General features: G+C 43.1%; 1 protein-coding gene across 1 annotated transcript; it reads left to right on the forward strand.

The window, feature by feature from the left end:
* The first annotated feature begins 2,453 nt into the window (after positions 1-2,453).
* LOC147880586 (prolycopene isomerase, chloroplastic-like) lies at positions 2,454-3,630 on the forward strand. The gene is made up of 3 exons (XM_087370862.1): positions 2,454-2,614; positions 2,720-2,956; positions 3,083-3,630. The coding sequence occupies exons 1-3, from the start codon at positions 2,507-2,509 to the stop codon at positions 3,395-3,397; spliced, it is 660 nt and encodes a 219-aa protein (XP_087226988.1). The 5' UTR covers positions 2,454-2,506; the 3' UTR covers positions 3,398-3,630.
* Positions 3,631-24,717: the final 21,087 nt, after the last annotated feature.

The raw sequence follows: 24,717 nt of genomic DNA on the forward strand, positions 1-24,717 counted from the left end.
TAAAGCCAGGTTGGTTGCCAAGGGCTTTAAGCAGGAGTATGGTGTTGATTTTGATGAGATCTTTTCTCCAGTGGTTAAGATGACCACACTCAGGATTGTACTTGCTTTGGTTGCATGTGAGAATTTGGAATTATGCCAAATGGATGTGAAGACAGCCTTTCTTCACGGTGATCTTCATGAGGAGATCTACATGCAGCAGCCAGAAGGATTTGCAGTCAAGGGCAAGGAGTCACTTGTATGCAAGCTTAAAAAGAGCCTTTACGGGCTGAAACAGGCACCAAGGGAATGGTATAAGAAATTTGATACCTTCATGAAGTCCCAAGGCTTCAGGAGAAGTGATGACGATTACTGCTTATATACCAAAAGGGCTGCAAATGGCAGATTAATCATTCTCATTTTATATGTGGATGACATGCTTATTGCTGGTACAGCTCGTAAGGAGCTTGATGACCTTAAGAAAAGACTGCATGAGGCCTTTAACATGAAGGACCTTGGTGATGCAAATCACATACTGGGAATGCGGATACGGAGAGACAGGGGACAGCGTTTGTTGTATCTGTCTCAGACCGAATATATTGGCAAAGTATTGCACAGGTTTCATATGGAAGGGGGGAAAACCCTTAGTTCTCCATTGCCTCCGTATGTGAAACTCAGTGCAATGGACAGCCCACACTCAGATGCTGATAGGGCTGAAATGGCCAAGATTCCGTATGCTTCAGCTTGTGGCAGTCTCATGTATGCCATGGTTGCTACCAGACCTGATATTGCGTTTGCAGTGGGAGTAGTTAGCAGGTATATGGCAAATCCAGGCAAGAAGCATTGGAATGCAGTGAAAGGTATCATGAGATACCTGAAGGGCACACAGGAGTTGTGCATATGCTTTGGCAAGCGAGATGCAAAGGTGCATGGTTATGTGGATTCAGATTTTGCTGGTCATCCCGATAACTGGAAATCTACTACCGGTTATGTTTATACATTCACTGGAGGTGCAGTGTCATGGATGTCAAGGATGCAGCAGTGCATAGCCTTGTCTACTACGGAAGCTGAATATATTGCAGCCACAGAGGCATGCAAAGAGGCCTTATGGTTATCTCAGCTAGTAGGAGATTTGGGCATTACGGGTGATATTCCATTGTTGCATTGTGACAGTCAGAGTGCTATTCAGTTGGCACACAATCTTGTCTTTCATGCAAAGACAAAGCACATTGATGTGAAGTATCACTTCATCAGGGAAGTGATAGATGATAAGCTGATTCAGCTTGTCAAGATTCACACAGATGATAATCCAGCAGATCTATTGACAAAAGGCTTGCCTGCAGAGCGGTTTGCACATTGCCGACAGTTGATGGGTATAGGTTGAGCCTCATTTATTTTTACTTGAGGGCATATTGCCTTTAAGTGGGAGGTATGGCGAGTTGGGTGAGCATGAATGGGTCCTCCCTGGCATCCTCTTCTAGGAGGGATACATTCCTTATGGAATGGATGGGCCCCCCCTTTTTTTCAGAGACTACAGTAGGGTTGAGGTGGCATTTTCAGCCTCAACCTTGGTTTCTTTCCTGCTCATTCTGAGTATTTTTTTGCTCTTCTAGAGTGTTTTTTATCCTCATACCCAGCATGATGTATTTCCGCTTCGGGCTTGCTCACACGGGTTTCTTTCATACTTAATAGAAGTATTTTTCATGATTTAAAAAAAAAAGATTCTCACTAAAACAGTACAGTAAATTAGTCCAATGGACAGCTACGGATGCAAAAATACCTTGGGGAAGGTGTATCAATGTTGAAAAGACATCTAAATGCAAAATGAGAACCAGCTCACATGATCTGGAAGTGGAGAAGGGAAGGTGGGGAAGACCTAGGGTTCCAAGAGAAGAAAGAATATGTAAAATCTGCCCTACACGGAGGTGGAAAAGGAGCAGCAGTACTCCTAAGATGCAGTGCCTATGCTCACATCAGATAAAGATATGATGACAACAGAGGCAACTGAAAATTCTGTTAGAGCAGCCAGTTACAAAGCTAGGGAGTTATCTAAAATTAGTTTTGGAAAGCCACAATAAGATACTTGGGCTAGCACACACGCTAGCACATCAAGTACTAACCAGTAAATCTATAATATTTCGTTTCACCGGATGTAAAAGATCACTATGCTCCAGTCCCATAGATCGTGAAGGTCTTAAGAGGACTTTAATACAACCATATCCTCTCTCTCTCTCTATATATATATATATGGGGTGTTTTGATCATGATGTACTTCAGCTTTTGATTTCGTAGGATTTTTGGTCTTTCGTAGACATTACTTAACCTCTGTGGTATGTGTGGTAAAGATGTTGGATGGTATTTTGTTTTGAAATAACTACTTTGTCTGTATGGCCTCCACCTACTTGATGCTGTCCTTTTTGTTTGGCTGCTTCTTATATTAAAAGCCTACTGATTTCATAGTTTGAATTTCCATGGACAGTTTATAAAGGCAAGAAAGGCTGTCGTTAGTAATGCTTCAATCTGGGACACAATGAATCTGCTCCCTCAAGCTGCAGTTCCTCCGGAGTATACTGAAACGGCCAATAAAACGCCCCAGTGCGATTCATTCATGCATCTCCATCTTGGCATTGATGCTGAGGTACACCATTTTGCTTCAAACAGAATAGCCAAGTCCATCATCATTTTTGAAACTTAATTTGTAACATTTAGGTGGAAAACTTCTGATTACTGTAATGCTACATAGGATTTGCCTTCGAACCTGGGAATACATCACATAGTAGTAAATGACTGGTCAAGTGGAGTCGATGCACCTCAAAATGTTGTTCTTATATCTGTGCCAAGTGTTCTGAGTCCTGATATGGCACCCAGAGGGAAGCATGTACTCCATGCTTATACTCCTGGAACAGAGCCTTATCATCTCTGGGCAGGTCTTGATCGATGCAGTGAAAAATATAAGTGCCTCAAGGCTGAACGTTCAGAGGTTGGAAACTTTCATCATTTTTCACTCTCACTAGCTCTTGCATGTTATTTTATAAATCTGGCAGCGTTGAGAGATGTACATGTCAAATTGCTTTATATGTGACTCTGACATTGTAAGTCCATGAAGGTGATGTGGAAAGCTGTGGAGCGTGCTCTCGGGCCTGGATTTTCCCGAGATAAATGTGAGATAAATCTTGTGGGTACACCCTTGACACATGAAAGGTTTCTTCGCCGGAATCAGGGCACCTATGGTCCAGCCATTCAAGCAGGGAAGGGCATTTTCCCTGGGCCTGGAACCCCTATCCCTCGGCTTTTCTGCTGTGGAGATTCCACCTTCCCGGGGATAGGCATACCTGCAGTGGCAGCGAGTGGATTTGTTGCAGCTAATTCTTTAGTATCTGTGGGCGACCATGTTCAACTACTTGATGCTATTGGCCTTTGATTGGGATCTTGTGTATAGTGCTTTCAGCTCATATTTTCTGATGTGTGTACAAAGCTTTGGCATAGTACTACTTTTACCTGGACCTATTAGCACTAGATTTTCACACCACAGGTTGAATGCACTCCTGTAAAACTTGACATCCACGAATTGTACCTCTCTCTCTCTCTCTCTCCCCCTCCCCCTCATGTAGACACAGCCTTGCTTCTCCATCACACAAACCCCATGTGGCACTATTGGTGACTAACAATTATTCTTTCTGCACATTTATCGTGTTTGGTAAACTAAATATGATACACACATACATGCATGCCTCTCAAAATTCAGCTTCCAGAGCTCAAATGTGGAACTCCATCAAGCAATATCCTTGGTCTTCAAATGCTTTACTTTGTGGTGATTTCAACAACTCTCCTCATTGGAAGGACAATATGCTGCCCTCTGAAATCCAGCAATGGGAACATATGACATTTTCTCTTCAATTTGCAGATTTATGGACAGCAACTCACCCATCAGTTATGGGATTCACATATCATCTTAATGCTTTTACAGAATATTGGGCCAGGCTTGATAGATATTATCTCATTCATGCTCAGCAACTTGATGGATATACATGTCAAATGTGGACTGATTATTCACAACAATTATCTGATCATACTCCACTTTGGCTCGCCCTTTCTTTTGGTATGCCTCTGGATGATTTGCAGCTGTCCTCAGTCAGGTATTTACAGGTCAATCAGTTATATCTCTCACATGAAAAATTCCAGCAAATGATCAGACTGGCTTGCAGGCCATTGCTATCTCATGCTCAGGAGGATCTGGAATTTGCTTGGACCTCTTTCACACATCGTATTCAAAATGTCATAAAGGAATATGGAAGATGGTACATGGCAGAAACCAGACAGCATATCCATTGGGCAAAATCAAACAAGCAGTATTTGGTACAACTTAGTCATCAAAGATCTCTATCTGCTTCTGAGCGGCATTTATTGTCCTGTGCTTCCTCTATAATAGATGCCAATGATAAACGCAAGCTGTCCAAATGGCAGATCAGGGCTAGAGCTAAACCTATGCTAGATAAGGGCTGTTCCTCAAAATCTTTTTTCCGGAACTTACATGCAAATAGACAAAGCCAATCTATCATGAGGGTGAGGAAACCAGATGGCCTTTGGATCCAGACTCTATCTCAGCTGGAAAAACAATGTTTTGATCATTTTCAGCTTCTTTTTTCTCAACCATCTTTTGCTACACCTCGGGTTGTTTCAGCTCGAAACAGATTTACTGCACTTGTTTCTCCTATTGTCTCTTTGCAAAAAGCCTCAATGCTGGAAATGTCTTTTACAGATGTGGAATTGGATGAAGCTCTTCGGCATTTGGGTAAACATAAATCCCTTGGCTGGGATGGTCTGACGGTTGAATTCTTTGAAGCCTTTTGGCTTGAACTGAAGGGTCCAATTCTGCAGTTTATAAGTGTAGCCTGGCAGCAGCAACATCTTCCCTCAGCTTGGAAGCATGGTCTAGTTAAGCTTGTCCTCAAAAAACCTCTATGTGAGACTATGGACGACTGGAGGCCCATCACTTTGATGCCGGTTATATACAAACTGATTGCCAAAATGTTGGTACATCGGATAAAGGATATCCTTCATGATGGACTTCATCCCCGGCAATATGGTTTTGTTCCAAGATGGCACATACATGACAATATCTCTAACACTCTCATTGCAATGGAATATGCAAAATATTCAGATCAAGATGTGTTGGTTATGCAGGTGGATGTGGCGAAGGCAATTGATACAGTACATTGGAATTATGTCTGTCAAATCATGTCAAAACTTGGTTTTGGGCCAAAGCTAGTTAATGTCATATATTGGCTTTACTCAGATTCCACTGCACAATGCTTTATAGGGAATCATTTGTCTGAGTCTTGGACTCTAGAACGTTCAGTTCGACAGGGATGCCCTCTCAGTGCTTTGCTATATGCCATCGCTTCACATCCTTTGCTTCTTTATATGGATCACATGGTTGATACTGGACAGCTAGAGGGGCTTCAGATTTCTGGTCCCTTAATTGCTCAAGCCTATGCAGATGATTCATTCTTCATGCCAAAGAATAGTCCTTTGGAGATTCGCCTTTTGATGGATACCCTTTCAGATTTTGGGTTGGCAGCTGGTCTTAGAATCAACTTTTAGAAATCAAAACTCTTGCCTCTCAAGCATTGTGATTGGCATGCTACCCTGTGGCCAGGCCAGATTATTTATCCGGAAAACATAGTAAGACATCTGGGCTATCCCATTGGCTGGAAAATCAGCAATAAGCAACAAATGTCATGGGTGTCAAACAAAATTCAGGACAAATTAGAATATTGGAAGATCTCCACTTGGTCTCTGCATGTACGGCTTCGAATTGTCCAGTCTATTGTTCTAGCTTATGTCTGGAGATTTTTTGGAAAACTAAGCTTCATAAAAAAGCTTTACGGCTGCTCAAAATGGATATGCTTTGTTCACCAAGAATGCATGGTGGTTTGAATATAATCAACATCCAATTTCATGTGTTGGCAAGAAAGATCACTATGCTCAAGACATTTTTTCAACAAGAGCAGCCTTGGTCCATTATGTTGGCAATTTTGTGTGGACAGATGACCACAAATGCTTATGGACATTGGCTAGTAGATCCATCGGAAGTAGTACTGGGCAAATTTCAAGGTAAAATACCTGGCTATCCATTTTCTAATTCCTTGATACAGGACTGGAAGCAAGTACTCTCGCACATCAAATGGGGGAAACTTCCTACTTCTACAGCTTCCTTACTCAGAATGGAAAGTATTCATTGGAGTGCTGTGTTCTCCTCTCCCCTTGCTGTTCAACAATCCATCAGAGCTTATAATCTTATGAAAATGGGTATCCGTTTCATTGATGACGCAGTAGATATGCAAGGGAATATTCTCACTTTTCTAGTAGCATGTCGATAATACAATCTGGGGATGCATCATAGACCTATATGGAAAGCTATTGCTGATCTCTTACTCCCTCTGGTTCCGATTCCGACATTGAATGTCAAAGACAGGCTTCAAGATTGGCACCTTCAGTCTTCAAATACAAGCATCTCCTCTAGGCCTTTGCATTTATTGACTTCTATACAGCCTTATCGATTGATATTACCTCCTCCTTGGATTGCCCATCATGCTAATTCTCTATGGCATTTGAACAAGTCATTAGCCTGGTGGAAGGGAAAATTGCAATTGATATGAAAGTTGAAAATGCCTTTGAAGCAACGATTATTTTTATGGAGATGTATTGTTGGTATTCTTCCAGTAGGGGTGAAATTGTCTCAAAGACGGATAGCTTCACCTCTTTGTCCAAGATGTCACCTTACATCTGAGAGTATTCCGCATTACTGTGGTCTTGTTCATATTCCATAAACCTTCTAGACAGAATCTCCTATTTCTTATCTCTCAGATTTCCAGCACACAGGTTCTATAGGTTTTTTTGGATGTATGGCAAACTATCAGCATCTCTGTCACAGTATTCTCTTTTCTTCCACTGGATCAGATACTGGGCCTTTTGGACCCTCTGGTTGCAGCGTAATCAAGCATATCTGAATTCTCCCCTTCAGCATCCATATGAGTTCTTCTGAGCCTCATTGCGGCAGTCATTATATGATGCCTTACATGAGGAAGATTTGGATGTTTCTTGTATTCAATTTTTCTTTCACTGCTTCTGATGCATAGGGCTTTGGCTCTCTTTTGAGCAGTGCCCAGATGTAAATGAAAGTTTCATAATATAAGTATCTTGGTTTCACAAAAAAAAAGTGTGTGTGAGAGAGAGAGAGAGAGGTGGAGGAGAGGAGAGATTTCGACCTGCTTCAGCCCCCTCCCACAGTCGTACAAGCTGTACCTTCTCGCGGCCCCTTTTCAGCTTCCTTACCTGTCCGTACATCCTCCGTACAACCTGTACGGAACCCCTTTTCGACCGCCTTGCCTGTCTGTACATCCTCCATACAGCCTGTACGGAATTGTACATTTGTACGGACTGTTGCTGCTGGTCTCTGCTGTACCTGTGGGCCTTGGGAAGCGCATCCGTTGTCAGTTTCGACTTAACACCTGCTGCTGCATATCGTTTTGGGTCTCCCTTCACTCCTTTTGCTGTTTTTGTTGCTGATTTTCTTGTCTTTCATATCCTTGTTGCTTTGCCCTTTCTCGTTGTGATATGAGTTGATTTTGGGGTAGGTTTTCGCCTCTTTTGTGAACTTGTCTTTCTTCTCTCTAAGTCCTTAAATATTTCTTCCCTCTCCTCCTTGGAAATACACTATTTCCTTTTTCTTTGAGGGCTGTTTTTTCGGGACTATCTTTTCTCTTGTATCACTTTACAGGTACCCCCTTTTTGGGTTCCATCTTCTTCAAAAGACATGGCTGAATACTCCTATGAAAAAACTTTTCAAAAGGATCGATCGGCTCAATGCAAAAAGCAAAAGCAGGCTGAGGGTCAGCATGACCCCGTGCATGATTCTGTTGAAGCACAACTGGTGTATGATGTCATGCACGAAGGATTTGCAGACACAAGGAAAGATTTTTCCCAGGTCGGATGCCACCTGCTGCAGAGGTAGCCAACTGGTTGGCCCGAACACTAGTTGGCTTGTTTGTTCGTAAGGTACGCTATGCAGCCAGAGGCTTTTTTGAGGTCATTATGGTAGATGAGATTCACAAGCAAATGCTTTTGTAACATTCGCCACTCTTTTTTGGGCAGCAAATGGTGCACGTTTTGCCATGGTCCCCCACAAGAGATTATCAGGTTCTGATTTGACATCGATGTCCGGTTTGGGTTGAAGTTGTAGACTTCCGCAATGCATGGCTTCACTCTTGCCTGAAATTGTAGCAACTTTAGGCAAAGTGGTTTGCCCACCGCAGCCTAACGGCAACTCTAATCGAGTTTGCATTCTCTGGGATACTGATAATCCCACACTGGAATCTTATTTAGTCACGGTGAACAATGTTGACATGGGAAGTGCATTTTATAAATTGAAATGGGGATTGTTTGCAGGGGCTTGTTTTGAATGTAAAAAATTTGGGCACATGGCTTCACAGTGTCCAATGAGTCAGCATAAAATGCCTCCTGCTGCTTTGCTTGCTCAGATGCTCAATAAGGATGCTCCTGCCTCTATTGGGAATAAAAATAAAGGTAATAGACAGCTTTTTGTGAATTAGGATAAAGGCAAAGCCCCAGTTGTTTCAAATGGGAATGCTTCTTCCCCTTCACTTCTTGCTATTCAACTTTCAGCAAAAGGACCAAAAACTCCAATTGATGGATGGCAAAGTCCAAGAAAAGTTATTTCTGTTAGAAGACCTCCACCCCCTCGTTCTTGGAATGGTGCATCTTCTAGTGGAAATTCTCTAGAGGTCAACTCAGGAATTGGAATCACGTGGGTTGCAGTGATAGCTAGCAGAACCCTCTTCCCTGAAGAAGAGGTTGCTGCATTGCTGTCCAATCCTTAGGCATATGTTTCTTCTCTGGGAAGAGGCCCTGATCTTGAGGTAGAAATGCAGGGTTGACATCCTGAAGGTTGCTGCTGTACATAACTATTTTTTTCCTATAAATATATGTAAATATGCTTGCTCATGTCAAATGCCTTACCTTGAATGTTCAGGGGATGTGCGACAGTAGGAAATGGAAATCTGTGTGGCTGTATATCAATCGATTTCAGCCTGATATAGTGGCATTACAAGAACACAATCAGCATGTCTATGCAGGAAAGACATGTCATTATTGCAGCTATGATATCTTTTATGCTAGGGAGCACTCTTTCTCAGGTATAGTCATTCTGATTAAGCATGAGCTTTAGCTAGTTATTGCTTTAAATGACAATCAAGGTAGATGGATTATTCTTCAATGCATCATTCAGGGCGAGGTGTTTGAATTTTCTTTTGTATATGCACCTCAATCTTCTCGGGCTAGAAGTGCAATTTGGGATGCCATGCACCGATATCCATGGAGATATCATGTCTTTATATGTGGGGATTTCAATAATGCTCGACAACAGGGTGACAATACATCAGGAAATACTCATATGTTCACCTCTAAAAGGCATGCATGGTCTCAATTATTGATTCATCTTGATTTGGTTGATCTTTGGAAGGAATTGCAGCCTTTGTCACCTGGATACACTTTTCAACATAATGGCCCTTCTTCTTACTAGGCACGTCTGGATTGCTGGTATAGCGTAGTCCTGCAACAAAATGATGATTTCACATGCCAAATGTGGGTTGACTATGCCTTTGTGCATTCAGATCACGCACCGTTATGGTTGAGGCTATCTTTTCATGATATGCCAGATGATAGACTACCTTAAAGGCGACATCTGATTGTGAACAATAGCTATTTGCAGCATGTTACTTTCAAGGCAATGGTTATTAATGCCTATCAATCTCTGTCTTCTCAGAGCCACTTTGATATTGATAATATATGGGATTTTTTTGTTTCCAAAATGCAAGTTGTAATTAGAGATTATGGCAAGTCTTACATTAAGACTATGAGGAAAACTGTTGCTCAGGCTAAACTGACTTGCCAAGACCTCACTGAACTCAGTCAATTTTATCCTTTGTTCTTGCATAAGCAAACAACACTATGCCAAGCTAAACATTGTCTCCAAATCAATGATCACAGGAAACTTGCCAAATGGGAGACCAGAGCAAGACAAAGAGCTTTAACAGATAAAGGCTGTTTTTTCAAACAATTTTTTAAAATCTTGCATCAGAAGAGATTAAAAACAAACATTTGCAAGATGCTTATGCCTGATGGTTCATGGACTACATCACGGTCATAGCTTGCTTCTATTTGTGTACATCATTTCTCTCAGCAGTTTGGTTATGCAGATCCTCCTTCACAACAGGTTTTGTCTGCAAGAAACTTGCTTTTACATCATGTCTCTTCTATTATCTCCACTACTTAGGCTTTGGAATTGGAGGAACCTTTTACTGAAAGGGAATTGTCAGATGCAATCAAATCTTGTGGTAGATGGAAATCTCCAGGATGGGATGGTCTTACTGTTGAGTTTTTCTTAGAATATTGGCCTCTTTTGAAGCATACTTTGTTGCATATGATGAATTCTGCTTGGCAAAATCAGAAAATGCCAAACACATGGAAGAGAGGTCTTGTTAAACTCCTTTCAAAAAAGCAAATCTGTGAATCTTTGGCTGATTGGAGACCTATCACGCTTATGCCAGTTATTTATAAAATTACTACCAAAATGATTGTTGATCGGATAAAAGGCTATTTGCATGATGGGTTGCATCCTGCGCAATATGGTTTTGTTCCTGGTAGACATATCACAGACAACATTGCTAATGCCTATGTTGAAATAGAATATGCTAAATATATGCAGTAGATGTTTTGCTATTGCAAGTTGATATTGCCAAAGCTTTTGACACTGTTCAGTGGGACTTTATTTCATAAACAATGTAGGCCTTGGGATTTGGTAAAAAAATGCAGCAAGTTATCAATTGGCTATATCAAGATAGTAAACCTGTCTGCATACTTTCAGGAGATATTTCTACGACCTGGACTCTTGGTTGTTCTGTTCGGCAAGGCTGTCCCCTTACTGCTTTACTATTTGCCATAGCCACTCATCCAATGCTTCAATATATGGACTGTTGAGAGTTCACGCTCAACATCATGTGATCATGTGTGCATAGCACCATCACGTGATCATATGTGCATAGCACTAGCCTTATAGAGTGCTATAAAGAAAAGGGCTAGATCCCCTAACCCTAACCCTAAAAGGGTTTGTATATATTCTATTTTTTCAAATAAATTTAGTGTACAGTTAGTCATTTATGGTGTGCTCTCTAGCTATGCCCTCTCTCCTCATCTCCACTCTTCTCCTCTCCCCTCTTCATATTTTGTCATGGTATTAGAGCTCCCTTGCCTTCCGCTGAGGCATTGGGATTCTTGAGAGTGCGAGAGTGATTGTGAGATTGAGAGTTCTCTTGAGTGATTGTGAGATCCTTCCCATCTCTTCCGTTGAGAGAAATTTCCGTCCATTTGAGAGGAATTTCCATTCATTTCATTGAGCGAAATTCTTAGTTGATCGAGAGAAAGAGAGATTTGAGATACATCTCTTCCGTTGAGAGATTTTAGCTCTGAGATCTCTTGTCTGCGAGAGGGAGAGATCTCTGTGAGACTTTAAGTGAGAGAGAGGGAGAGCTCTCGGTGCAACATAACACTCATCCTCATCTTCGATTTGAGGAGTTATTTGTGAAAGCCGACTCAAGGCACCCCTGCAGTCGCGAAGCCCAAGCCTCTAGCCACACCGACTTTAGTTGCCTCCAAAGTCTCACGAGCTTCAATATATTACACCCTCCAAAGCCTCTCAACAGAGCTCCTTCGCCAAGCCAGCTTCTCTAAGCAAAACTTTGCCGCTTCCTTCAAACACCTAGGCAACCATCTCTGACATGGGCTACAGGCAGCGCTCCCCACAGTCATCGATGAAAATCCGCAAGCGGACGGAATCTTCTTAGATTTCGTCAAAATCTTCATACGATTCTGGCTTCTCAAAAAGCGACACGTGGCAGGATAAGATAGCACGTAGGCTAGGTCTCCAGTGTGCCACGTGGTAACCTTATCTCCAAGTGCCACGTCATCTGTCACGGTGATAGCCATGTCATCACTGCCATGTCACCCTTGTCAACTCAACTGCCACGTCATCAGTGCCACATAAGCAAGCCACGTCATCTGGCTACATTATCAGCCACGTTAATAGTCCACATCACCACTACCACGTCATCAATACACGTCATCTTGCCACATAAACAGTGCCACCTCAGCAGTCCAATCAACGGCCACATCACACTGGACCTCTGCAGGCACACACAGTGCTCCATAGATACTTCATGTAACCACTCCTGCCACCTTAGCACAGGGCTTCATTAGCACACCTCTTACTAGGCACAATGCCACATCATCACTGCATGTGACTCACAGTGACACATCATCATTGAGTACCATTTGCACTCCTTTTTTCCCTCCACCTAGATCAAGTCATATCTCTTGGTCCAAGAAGAATTTGAGGGTGCTCCAAAAAGGAAAGTCGCTTGTTTTTTCATGCTCTAAATACTCGTCACATCATGCACACATTTCGTTGCAAGTTACACTCACATTTGAGCCTCATTGACAAAACTACTTCCTTCACGCACATTTGCCTCTACATCGACGCATCTGACCCAGCACTTAAAAAGAACAAAAGAAAAGGAATTATTTGCTGTTCTTTCATCGATCGACCGTTGGTTTAGATCTAGATTAGAGTAGATTAGATCACCATAGAGGGGATGCTTTGAATTTTTCCAAGTTACCAATCTAAGCCATGCTCAAAATTCTTGACTAGTACCTACTCGGAGTCAGTCCATACGCTCACATACGGTTTCACATGATACATTACCTGAAACCTAGACTTCAGAGTTCAGAGGCATTGCAGATTGATTTAGTGGGCAGATAGCATTTGATTTCACACACACATGTCACTATTGTAAAGCCTATTCGGCTATTTCACGGCATCGTGCACATCATTTCAGCCTTGTAAAGCCTCTTGGCTATTCCCGGCATCATTGCCACAAGCCTTGTAATACATATCAGATTTTATATATTGCAGTTCTATCTTTACAGACGGTACAGAGATTTCACTTGGCATAGATAGTGTATTTGCAGTTGATTCATACAGAGATTTTTACGATACTTTTGAGTACATTTTCTTGCACAATATCAACTATAACAACCTCAATCTGGAGGCATCTGCTAAGTTAGACAACTCCAATTACGGTACATGGAAATACTGAATGGAGACTATTCTTGTACTTCAGGACAAATGGAAGTATGTCGATGGGTCTACACCTAGACCATTGGACAATCCATCCACAAGTAGCTCTACTCCATTTGTTGTCACAGCACCAACAACAGGATCTACATCTACACAAACAGTTTTCGCACCAGTAACAGATCCTGCCATTGTTGGAGCTCAAGCAGAATGGGATAAGAAAGACAAGTATGCTTATCACCTGATCAAGCAGAATGTGCAAGATGTCATGCTAGGACAGCTCAACAGAGTCAAGATATCAAAAGAAGCATGGGATATGTTCGCAGCTCTCTACGAGTCCAAGAACACATCCAGGATTGAGAAACCAAATCAACTAGAGTTTTCGCAACAGTAGTGAAACCGGTCATGCTTATGTACTCAGCATTAAAGACTACAACAATCAACTTGCAGCAGTAGGAGAGACTATGAACCTTGTAGAAATGGTTCAAGTAATCCTGAATGGACTAGGAGAGGGATATGAGAATCTAGTCTAGAGTATTGCCATCCAATGGCAAATTTCGACGCTAGAAGAACTTCAGTCAGTTCTACTTGGTGAAGAACTCTGGACTCAGGCCATTTAAGCACGTAAAGGTCATTCTAATGTTCAGACATTCACAGCTTCAGATAGAAGTAGAGGCAAAGGCAAAGGCAGAGGTAGATCATACAAGAAAAGTGGTCATCATCATCATCAATAACAAAATCAAAGTCAGCATCACCATCATCCTCAGCAACATCAGAATCAGCAAAGAGGAAATCATTCCAACCGAGGAAGATTCCAAGGACGAGGGAATGCATCCATCAATTTGTCAAACATTCACTGCAACTACTATCACAAGTTTGGACACTATGAAAGAGATTGCCGCAAGAAGCAGTACGACCAAGGCAGTCAATCCAACAGTAATCGAGAGAATTTTCGAGGTAGAGAAAATCATCGTGGTGGACATTCTAGTCACAGTCATTTTGCAAAAATGAACATGGAAATATGTTTCTTGCAAGCGAGGAATTGCATCAGACTGGTACATTGTACCTAGACACAGTACCTAGACACTGATTTCAATCCTAAAGAGGATTACAACTATTAAGTCGACCAAGTGGAACAAGATCCTTGGTATATCGACAACGGTGCACCATCTCATACGACAAATCATTAGGAATGGTTCACAGAAATGAAGCCATTAGAAGGACAGAAAAATGTGATCCACACAGCAGACAATACATCGAATCCAGTTCAAGGGACAGGTGTTATCCCTATGAACAATTTCACTGGTACAAAAGAATTAGTCAAAGATGTGCTCTATGTTCCGAAGCTCAGCAAGAACCTTTTGTCAGTAGGTCAATTGACGGAACACAATTACAAAGTCATCTTCGATGGTGATGAATGCACTATCAGAGACAAATCCAAAAGATGTCAGCTGGTAGCAAAAGGTGTCAAGGAAGGACGCTTATACAGAATGCTAGCTACAGTACCAGATAAGCATGCAATGTTAGCTCAAATGCAATAGATGCCACTAATTGCAAAATGGCACAAGAGATATGGTCTCGTCAACTTCAAGTACTTGTTAGATCTCAAGAGTCAGAATATGGCAATTGGGATTCTGAAGCTATAGTTTCTTGGAAAGGTTTGCGAAGCATGCTGCTTTGGCAAACAAAAGCGAACCAACTTTGTCAGAAGTACCTCTTGTGCACAAGGTATTCTTGATTTGATACATACAGATGTAAGGGGTTATGCCCAGACCCGCAGCATTAATGTTTCACTTTACTACTTGACCTTCATCGATGACTACAGCACATATTGTTGGGTCTACTTTCTGAAAGAGAAATCTGAAGTGTTTTTTAGATTTCAAGAATTCAAAGCCATGGTAGAAAACCAGACAGGCAGAAAGATCAAGGTCATGAGATCAGACAGAGGAGGTGAATACATGTCTTCAGCATTCATGAACTTTTGCAAAAATCACGGCATACGAAGACAATTCACATGTGCAGATACTCCTCAGCAGAATGCAAGAGCTGAAAGGAAGAATGGGACTTTAGCAGACAGTGCTAGAGCAATGCTTAGTGAAAAGCATCTTCCAAATCAGTATTAGAAGCAATAGCCACTGCAAACTATTTGCTTAATCGGCTTCTTACCGAACCGATACAGAGTATGACTCCTTATGAAGCATTCACTGGACATAAGCCACATATTGGGCATCTCCGTCTTCTTTTGTGGCCCCCTTGCTGTCAGTACAGCATGTACCTGCTCAGCCTTTCAAGTTTGTACAATTTCAGCAATAGTCCCCTTTCTCGCCTTTTCTTGATGTATCTTCTTCCTTTCTCCTTGTTGCGTCGATAGACAGGTCCTTTGTGTTCTCTGCTTCTACTCCTTCCGTGCCTAATCCTCCTGTCTGTGTTTTTATTCATCGAAAGCGTGGTGGTCTGCTTGCTTCACGTTTATTCAAATCTGCAAAGCTTGATGTGGTGGATGGCCCTTCCTCCTCCCTTCAGTTGGATCTTCTTTGATAATTGTGTGCTACCTCCATCACAGATGTTCCCTCCTCGGGTTCTCCTATGGTTTGCTCTTTGGATTCTGCCCTCTTAATCTTTGGTCTTCGACAGGCTCAACAGTTTGGGATCTGTCTCTATTTTATAGGCAGGATTCTCTCTGCAGCTCAGCTCTGTCATTGGGCTAAAGTTGCAGTAGGCCCAGATCTTGTTTCTTCCTCTCTTTTTCTAGGCAAAGGTTTTTATTATGCTCGGTGTTCTTCGACTGAGGTGGTGGAGAGTCTTGTCAGCCGTGCTGGTGTTTCTGGGGCTAGTTTCTTTGCTTATGTGATGCCCTAGGATCCACTTTTTGATCCGGTTGCTTCTCTTCTCACTCACTGTCTAGTTTGGATTACTCTAAAAGCGCTGCCTGTTCCTCTTCTTCCGTATCTTCCTACCCTTGTAGCGCTTTTGGGGAGGCCTCTACATGTTTCGAGACAGGAGTTTCTGCAGGCCATTTGAGATGTTCGCATCTGTATTTTATGGGATATGATGCAGCCGATGCCTTCTTCTCTGGATCTTGATTTAGGATTTGTTCATCCTTTGCGCATCCCTGGCTACAGTTTACATCTTTTCCTATGGCTTGTTATCGGTGCCGTCAAGTTGGTTATTTTGCACAAGCTTGCCCTTCTGCTTCCAGGACCACTCCTGCTCCTTCCTCAGCTGTCAAGATTCCTCTACTTTCTCCTCCGGTCTCTGCTATGGCTTCAGTGGATAAGCCTTCTTTCACTGCTCCGAAGCACTACTAGAGGAAGATAGATAAATCCAAGAATGATCCTTTTGTTTCTAAAGCAGTTCAAGATCCCTCTCCTATTGAGCACCATCAGCCTCTTTCTCCTGAGGATATGGATGTGCCTCTTGAAGCAGGGATTATACAAGATGTTGTTCCTGCTACCTCTCAGGGTGATACCTTGACTGAAGCTGACATGACGAGTCATGATTTATCTGATGCAGCTCTTTCATCAGACGCTTCTTCTATAAAGAGTATAGATGTTGATCCAGTTCATATGTTTGTGAAGACTATGCCAGAGTCTCTTTCTATTCAGGATGCAGCTGTTTCTTTTTCTCTCGACTCTTTTCATCCTATGTTGCAAAAGGTTTTTGACCTTGTGATTCAAAAATTCGGGCTCCCAGTTTATATTAAGAAGAATCACAAGGGCAAAAACCAGGTGGTTTTCATTGACGGTGCAGTTTCTTCACTGCATCAATTTTTACAAAGCAACAATTTGCAACTGGAGAATGTTGTGTTTGATCCTCCTCCAGTTTGATATTGTAACTTTTTACTTAGCTACCTCGTGAGTTTTCCTCTGAGGCTTTACTTGTACATTTTTTCTTTGTACTTATTGGTGGGTTTTTACCTCTTTTTGGGGTTTCCCACACAGAAATAAAAGATTTCACTAAAAAAAAAAGTGTATTTTTGAAAAATTCTTTTGGCTCTTTGACATTCATTCATGGCGACCGGAGTTTGATTTGTTTTTTACTTGGGTTAGATACTGGGCACTATGGATTCTATGGATAGATCGCAATCATAGTGTCTTTGGTGATCCTGAATTGTTATTTTTCTTGTTTTTCTGCAGATCTTTGCAACAAACTCTCTTTGATTGTCTACAAACTCATTACATAGATTCTGATGTATATTTTTCCTACACTGAGATTTTCTGTTGATGTATTGTCCAGCTTTTCCTTTCTAGCAAGCTCTCTTGTAATATAAAGCAACAAAATTTTCATTAAAAAAAGATAAAAGTATGTGTGTGTGTGATATGTGTAAAAAACGAACTTTTATGAACATAACACTCAAGGGCAAGGAGAGTAAATTTTTTTTTTCAACTCTAGCCAAACATATCAACCCCCAGCATCAACCTTGGGTTACTACCATAAGAAATTTTCTTATTTCTTAAAAATAAGCCACTTGAAAAACAAATCAGGCTAGGTACTGGAAACAAATGCGTAGTTGCAATTTTGATCATTTCACCTTTTTACAGAAGAGCGATCTGAGAAAACCATGAAAAGTTATGGCCCGGGAAGAGTTTAGGGTTTCACCCTAACCCTATACCCATTCCTATAAAAACCCACTCCACCCTCTCATTCTCCTTATTTCACATCTAGCCTCCATCCTCTTTCCCATTCCAAGCCCTACGCAAGATCCTCCTCCCTCTCCATCGACACCACCCTACTCCCATCCTTACATGGTGAGTTATTTCGAGTCCTTCTTGCAATGAATAACCTAGCCATCCACCCACTATCCATTCACTCTCAATAATCCCGTTACATTGAGAAAGACTTGGAGAGCGTTAAAGTGACCATCTCTTCCTCCCTTTGGATTTTTGTCAAATTTTTTCGTCTATCAACTTCGCCCCCCCCCCCCCCCTTCTTCACTCCTCCACTCCCCCACCCCCCCTCCCCCCCTTCTTCACTCCATCCCCCTCTCCATTCCCCCCCCCCCCCCTTTCTCCACTACCCCTCCATCCCCTCCACCCCCTCCATTCCCCCCTCCCCCTTCACCCCCTCCATTCCCCCCATCCCCTCCATTCCCCCCCCATCCCCTCCATCCCCTCCACTCCCTCCATTCCCCCCCTTCCCGTTCACCCCATCCATTCCCCCCCCCCTCCCCTTTCACCCCCCTCCACCATCCCCTCCACCCCCCCCTTCCCCCTCCACCCCCTCCTCTCCACCACCCCCTCCACACCTCTCCACCACGCTCTCCACCCTCTCCATTCCCCCCCCCCCTCCACTTCCCTCCACCCCTCTCCACCACCCCATCCATCCCCCCCCCCCCCCTTAGACCACCCCCTTCACCCCTCCTCCACCCCCTCCATTCCCCTTCCCTCCACCCCCCCTCTCTCCACCCCTCTCTCCACCCCCCCCCTCTATTTCCCTTCCCCCCCCAGCCCCCCTCTCCATTGCCCCCGCCTCCATCCCCCCTCCCCCCCCTTCCATCCCCACCCCCTTCCATTCCCCCCCCCTCCCCTCCACCCCCCCCCCCTCTCTCTCTCTCTTTCTCTCTCTCTCTCTCTCTCTCTCTCTCTCTCTCTCTCTCTCTCTCTCTCTCTCTCTCGCTCTCTGTCCCTCCTCGTCGGTGGCGCATCTGCCCTGCCTCCTACGCCCTCCTGCTCGCCAACCCAATGGCACCTCCTACTTGCCAACCCAGCAACGCTCGCCCCGTGCTCCTCGCTCCACCAACTGTCCACCCACCCCGCCTGCAGACCACCGACTACTGCTCCAACTCCCTCCACTCCAACGCTATGCCATCCCTCGTTCTCCAACCCTCTCCACTCCTCCTTACCTCCCTCACCACCCCCCCTCCCCTCCTCTCCACACTCCCCTCCCTCTCGGCCGCAACAACCCCCCCTCTCACTAATCCGCCGCCCGACGCCCCCCCCTCGTTTTTTAAATTAAAAAAAAAAACTCTAATCCTAACCTAACCCTAATCCATAGACTAACCTAGGTTTATCTAGGATTAGGTTAGACTATCCTAGGTTAGGTTAGATAGGCTCTAGTTAGGTCAGGAAAACCTAGGTTTAGCTCATTAGGTTAGACTAACTGTAATCCATTTAGTAGCCTAACTATAGTTAGTTGACCTAACTGTAGTTAGTTAGGATAGTTACTATAACTACACAGTTAGATTAACTAGCAATTAGCCTAACGTTCCTGGTTTAGTTAGTCCACCCCAGGTAGAGTTTAGGACCATTCACACCATACTTAAGGCCAAGGATCCCCCCCCAACCAAAAAGATCCCATTTTACCCCTACTTCAACACTTCATATCTCGCCCGTTTGGGACCCAAACTGGACCTCGTTTAAACCACGGTTTCACACACACAAACATCACGCTATGGGGCATTTTCTAGACCATTTTAAACCATTTATGCATCCCTATAACTCATTAATTCGTGCCCCCATGTGGGCCTCTTTTCGCACTAATTCGCTTGTATGTTTTCGCTGTGACCTCCGATTGACGATCCGTCTGCATCGGCACCTTTCCTTACACACATGGGACAATCCTAGACACATTATTAACACGATGGTCCCTACAACATTAACACATCTATAACCCCCCTAACACAACATCAACACCCGCACTTGCGGGTAGAGACACCCTTTGCAACTCTCGCCAAATCTGCATGCAGCGATGCTCCGACCAACGCCTCCAATACCAATGCTCGCCAAATCCACATACGCCTTTGCTATGGCCAATGACTTGGACAATCCTCTACCCTGATTTCCCCCCTAAAATTCAAGAAATCCCTTTGACTCCTCCATGACATAACATGGACGGGTGCCATGGTTGCGCGATGATGGGGATATTGACCTTGATGCAGAGGGGAACAATTTCTTTCATCGCAACAATTTTGACAACAATAATAACAATCAAGATAGGCACCTCGTGGTAAAACTCAAACTTCCCAAATATAATGGTATGGGCAATCCAGCCCGATTCCTCCAACATTTTGATGCCACGGGTGGAGATCAATCTAATGAAACCAAGGTCGCCTGGTTCTGGCATGGCCTTAATCGCTGATGAAGCATTAGAATGGTACCTAGACCTCTTAGTGGAAGAAAGAGCCACATGGAACCTGCTGCAAATTGAATTCAAGAGGTGCTTTCAAACAGAGAGACTACAAGATGATCCCGTTCTCCAATTCAACAAGCTCCAACAAGGTCATTGAGATGATGTATGCACGTACCTGGGCAAGATGAAATGATTAATTACCAAATGTGATTCATGCCCCGATGCTAAGTACCTCACGGCCTTGTTCATTGTTGCAGGACTAAGGAAGAAAATCCGCCGCAAAGGCATGAAAAATATTAGTAGTTACGAAACATTCAGTGCTGCTCATGCGACCGCCATTGACATCGAGGATGGCATGATCAACTCTGACACTAGCAGTGATGATGGAAGATCCAGTGCATGAGATAAATGCTCTAAAAAGGACAAATCCAAATCCACTACCGAAACATCTAATGAAGATCGCCTAGAGGCCATGATCATGAAGCTTAAAGAAGAAATGATGCAGGCCATGGAACAAAAGCTTCACATGTCACCACCTAAGACTAATCCATGGCGAGAAAATATATGGTGCCCACACTGCATGAAATCATACAGTAAATGAATGCCCAATCCTAAGAGCAAGGATCACTTCACAAGAAAATCCATCGCCAAGGTTGTGGTGCCATATCTACGTAGTCGCTAGCCATGATGAAAATAGTTGCATCTTCAACATGCACAACAATCCACCTCGCCCTCAACAATACTAACCAGCACCTATGCTAGTGTACAGGCAACCAGCACTTGCACAAGCGTCCCTAGCTTCAAGGCTAAATCCTGTTCTCGTTCAGACACAAGTCCCGCAATTATTCAGAAATCCAAATCCATGACCATATTCAAGAGCGCCATATCCAGCTTCTCAGGTAGTTCTTATACAACAACTGCAAGCCGAGGAAGTGGACTCGCCATTTGATTATGAAGGTGAGTACCTAGTGTACTATGTAGAAGGCGCAAAAGTTTTAATATTAGTCTATGCAAATCAAGTTCAACCCAACACATATCAAGCGCCAATCGGGTGCTATGGTTGTGGAGAAAATCACTGAATCGCAGAGTGCTCTCATCGTGGTAGCCCCGCTACTTTCCAACCACTCTGTAAAGATTATGGCATAGGCCATGCATGTATGGATTGTCCCATGAAAAATAAGGTCCCACAACAAATTGAGGCTAAGCTTGATGTCCCAATTAGCATTATTGGGGTAGACCATCAAAGTTTGGGGCTGGCAAGCATAATATCACAACTTGTGAATGTAATTACATGCTAGCAAAAAGAGGCCACCAAGGATCCTAATATTCTAATCCAACCAAGATGACTCCTTCATAAGAAAGCACAAGTGCCTCTACCTCCACCAAGCAATGACAGCCAAGCTCATCCACAGTAGCTCCCAAGCCTCAAATAAAAGAAACTCCATATTCAAATACACAGGTGGAGAAGGCTTGTTTTCAAGCACTTCAACAATGGGTACACAAGGAACAAGCTCAAGATCCAATCCATGATGACTTGGCCCCATAGAGTATTGATAGTGTACTTGAGCCTCTGTTCCAACAATAGAATCCCCAACATAATGTACCCACACAACAACTTGAGGGAGCCACAGTCTCTTGCATTTTGAGTTGCGCTGTGTGAATTCCCATTGGAATCCTATTACGGAATTGTCCCAATCTCTGGGAGAGTTTCAAAGGCTGGATTGAACTTGGAAATCCGCCTCCACCTATGGAAGACATAGAAGATATCCATGTTTGGATGGGTGAGAGAGATGGCATACACAACATCACTATGCCTTTGATCCACAAGGCATATAATGAAGTCCAAGCCATAGTGGATGGTGGAGCAGGTGTAAATGTCCTATCAAAGAAACTTACGATGAATGGGATCTCCTACCAATGCAAAAGGCTAATTTTAATATATGCCTTGTTGATGATTCACGGGCAAAACCCTTGGGAATAGTGAATGGTGTGTCAATAAAAGTCATAGGAGTCTGCTTTTCCCTTCAATTCAGAATATTAGATCTTCCCAAGAAATCCTATCAAATCTTGCCGGGATGTCCTTGGTTGCAAGAAGCATCAGTCCTCCATGATTGGGGAATTGATGGACCGACAATCCAAAATCGTAACACCGTAGTTCGGGAATGTGGGGACGGAAGCCATAAAACCAATTGTGCCTAGAGAATTGGATGAAACGTCTTCAACAACAATCTCAAGCAAATCAGCTACCCTACAACATCATGCCATAGCGGGCGATACACAAAGCAATGCCAATAATTGGATACAAACATTGGCAACCATCAACTGCCATTCATTAGACCCCATCTTCTCATAGATAGATGCTAAGGTAATATAGGTAGATCCTCCACTCACACATGAAGAACTAATAGATCTAGAGGTGTCATTATTGATGGCTAACCTCGAGTGGAATAATGAACCTAAAGAAGGTACCCATACCAATGATGACTCAGATTTTCCTTGGGACCTCAAAACTGAGGCCGAGAATGCTCAAATTGAAGATCAAGTCTTTGAAAATAACTTAGCCATTCTGCATGCCCTTGCCAATAATTGGATACAAACATTGGCAACCATCAACTGCCATTCATTAGACCCCATCTTCTCATAGATAGATGCTAAGGTAATATAGGTAGATCCTCCACTCACACATGAAGAACTAATAGATCTAGAGGTGTCATTATTGATGGCTAACCTCGAGTGGAATAATGAACCTAAAGAAGGTACCCATACCAATGATGACTCAGATTTTCCTTGGGACCTCAAAACTGAGGCCGAGAATGCTCAAATTGAAGATCAAGTCTTTGAAAATAACTTAGCCATTCTGCATGCCCTAATGGCCGTCGAGCTTCCAAAGGTTGAATCTCCAAATTTGATTAATAGCAGAAGATCTCACAAGAAAGATGGAGGAAATTGTAGAAAAGCCAAGGCCGACCACTTCAATGAATTCGAATGAGTCTAAACATCATCGAATTGTATCTTGCAAAGCCTGCTCCCTCAAAATCTGAGCCACCTCCTCTTAAATGGTCCCTTGAGGGATTGGAAGAAGTATGCATAGCAAATGAACCATTACTTGAGAACACCTTACCACCAGTGGAAAAGTGACCCCACAGTTCCCAACGTAGCAAGTTTCGAAAGTATAAGCCACATGTGCAGATGAAGATCAGTTAAGAGACTTTAAAAAAAGAAAGTCCCCAAGAGCCTAACAAATTAGTTAATGATACTATGCCACCCAATACCCATAGCACATGTCAGGCTAGTTCAACATCATCAGAGGCTGATCTTTGAGAAGTGCTGGAGTACTTCAAGAACTACACAAGTGGAAGTGTCCCCATAGCAATGCCAGGGCCACTAAGAGAACATGAAGTTTAAGAAACCTATAGCATTGGAGAAACTCCAATCTATGAGGGACTGGCAAAAACTGAGAGATCTCAACAACAGAAGTGGAATGGAAGAAGATGAGAGAGAGAGGGAGAACCAAAAGAGAGTTTTACACAAGTTTTGGTGGGTGCAGAACACCCTAATCTTCTATGTCATCCATATATATATGTGTTTGAGTATTGTATGTAATCGGGGTTAAGCTACAATGGCCTTTAACCCCCACAACCTCCCACTTAAAGGCCAATGTGCCTTTGAGGGAGAACAATCAATGAGCATACTATCCAATGCCCATCAATACATGACAATACTCAAACCGTTGACTAGGTAGACTCTTCGTCAGCATATTTGCAGGATTATCATCTATATGAACCTTGACAAGCTCTATGTGCTTGTCCTTAAGTACCTCCCTGATAAAATGGTACCTGACCTCAATGTGTTTGGTCTTTGCATGAAAGACCAGATTTTGTGCTAGGTGAATAGCACTCATGGAATCACTATGCAATGTCCGTACGCTTGTATGAATCCCCAAATCTCCCACTAGCCGATCAAGCCATATAGCCTCCTTGTGACCCTCTATAGCTACAACATACTCACCCTCTATGGTAGACAAAGCAATGCAGTTCTGTGCATGAGACATCCACAACACTACACCACCTACAAAGGTGAACACATAACCAGAAGTGGATCTCCTACTATCCACATGCCCTACATAGTCTGAATCTCTGTCCCCAAATACATGCATCTCTCCTCTGCCAAAGCAAATACACACCTCCTTGGTATCCTTCATGTACCTCATGATGCGCTTAACTGCCTCCCAATGCATCTTTCCTGAATTAGCCATATATTGGCTAACAACTCCCACTGCAAATGCAATGTCCAGTCTAGTAGCTATCATAGCATACATAAGACTCCCAACCGATGATGCATAAGGAACCTTGGCCATCATGGCCCTCTCCTCATCTGATTTGGGACAAATGTCCTGACTCAGTTTGATATACGGAGGCAATGGAGCCTTCCCCCCCTCCATATTGAAATGCTACAACACT

Source organism: Dipteris shenzhenensis, chromosome 32, assembly GCF_047967505.1.
Source record: "Dipteris shenzhenensis isolate YYH24624 ecotype China chromosome 32, Dip_SZ_1.0, whole genome shotgun sequence".
In the NCBI taxonomy this organism is placed as follows: domain Eukaryota; kingdom Viridiplantae; phylum Streptophyta; class Polypodiopsida; order Gleicheniales; family Dipteridaceae; genus Dipteris; species Dipteris shenzhenensis.

Bases quoted from the DNA above. Each gene is read 5' to 3' on its own strand.
- LOC147880586 (XM_087370862.1), top strand. From the start codon at position 2,507: ATGAATCTGCTCCCTCAAGCTGCAGTTCCTCCGGAGTATACTGAAACG. The intron at 2,615-2,719 runs GTACACCATTTT...AATGCTACATAG, and splicing joins ATCTTGGCATTGATGCTGAG to GATTTGCCTTCGAACCTGGG. The intron at 2,957-3,082 runs GTTGGAAACTTT...AAGTCCATGAAG, and splicing joins TCAAGGCTGAACGTTCAGAG to GTGATGTGGAAAGCTGTGGA.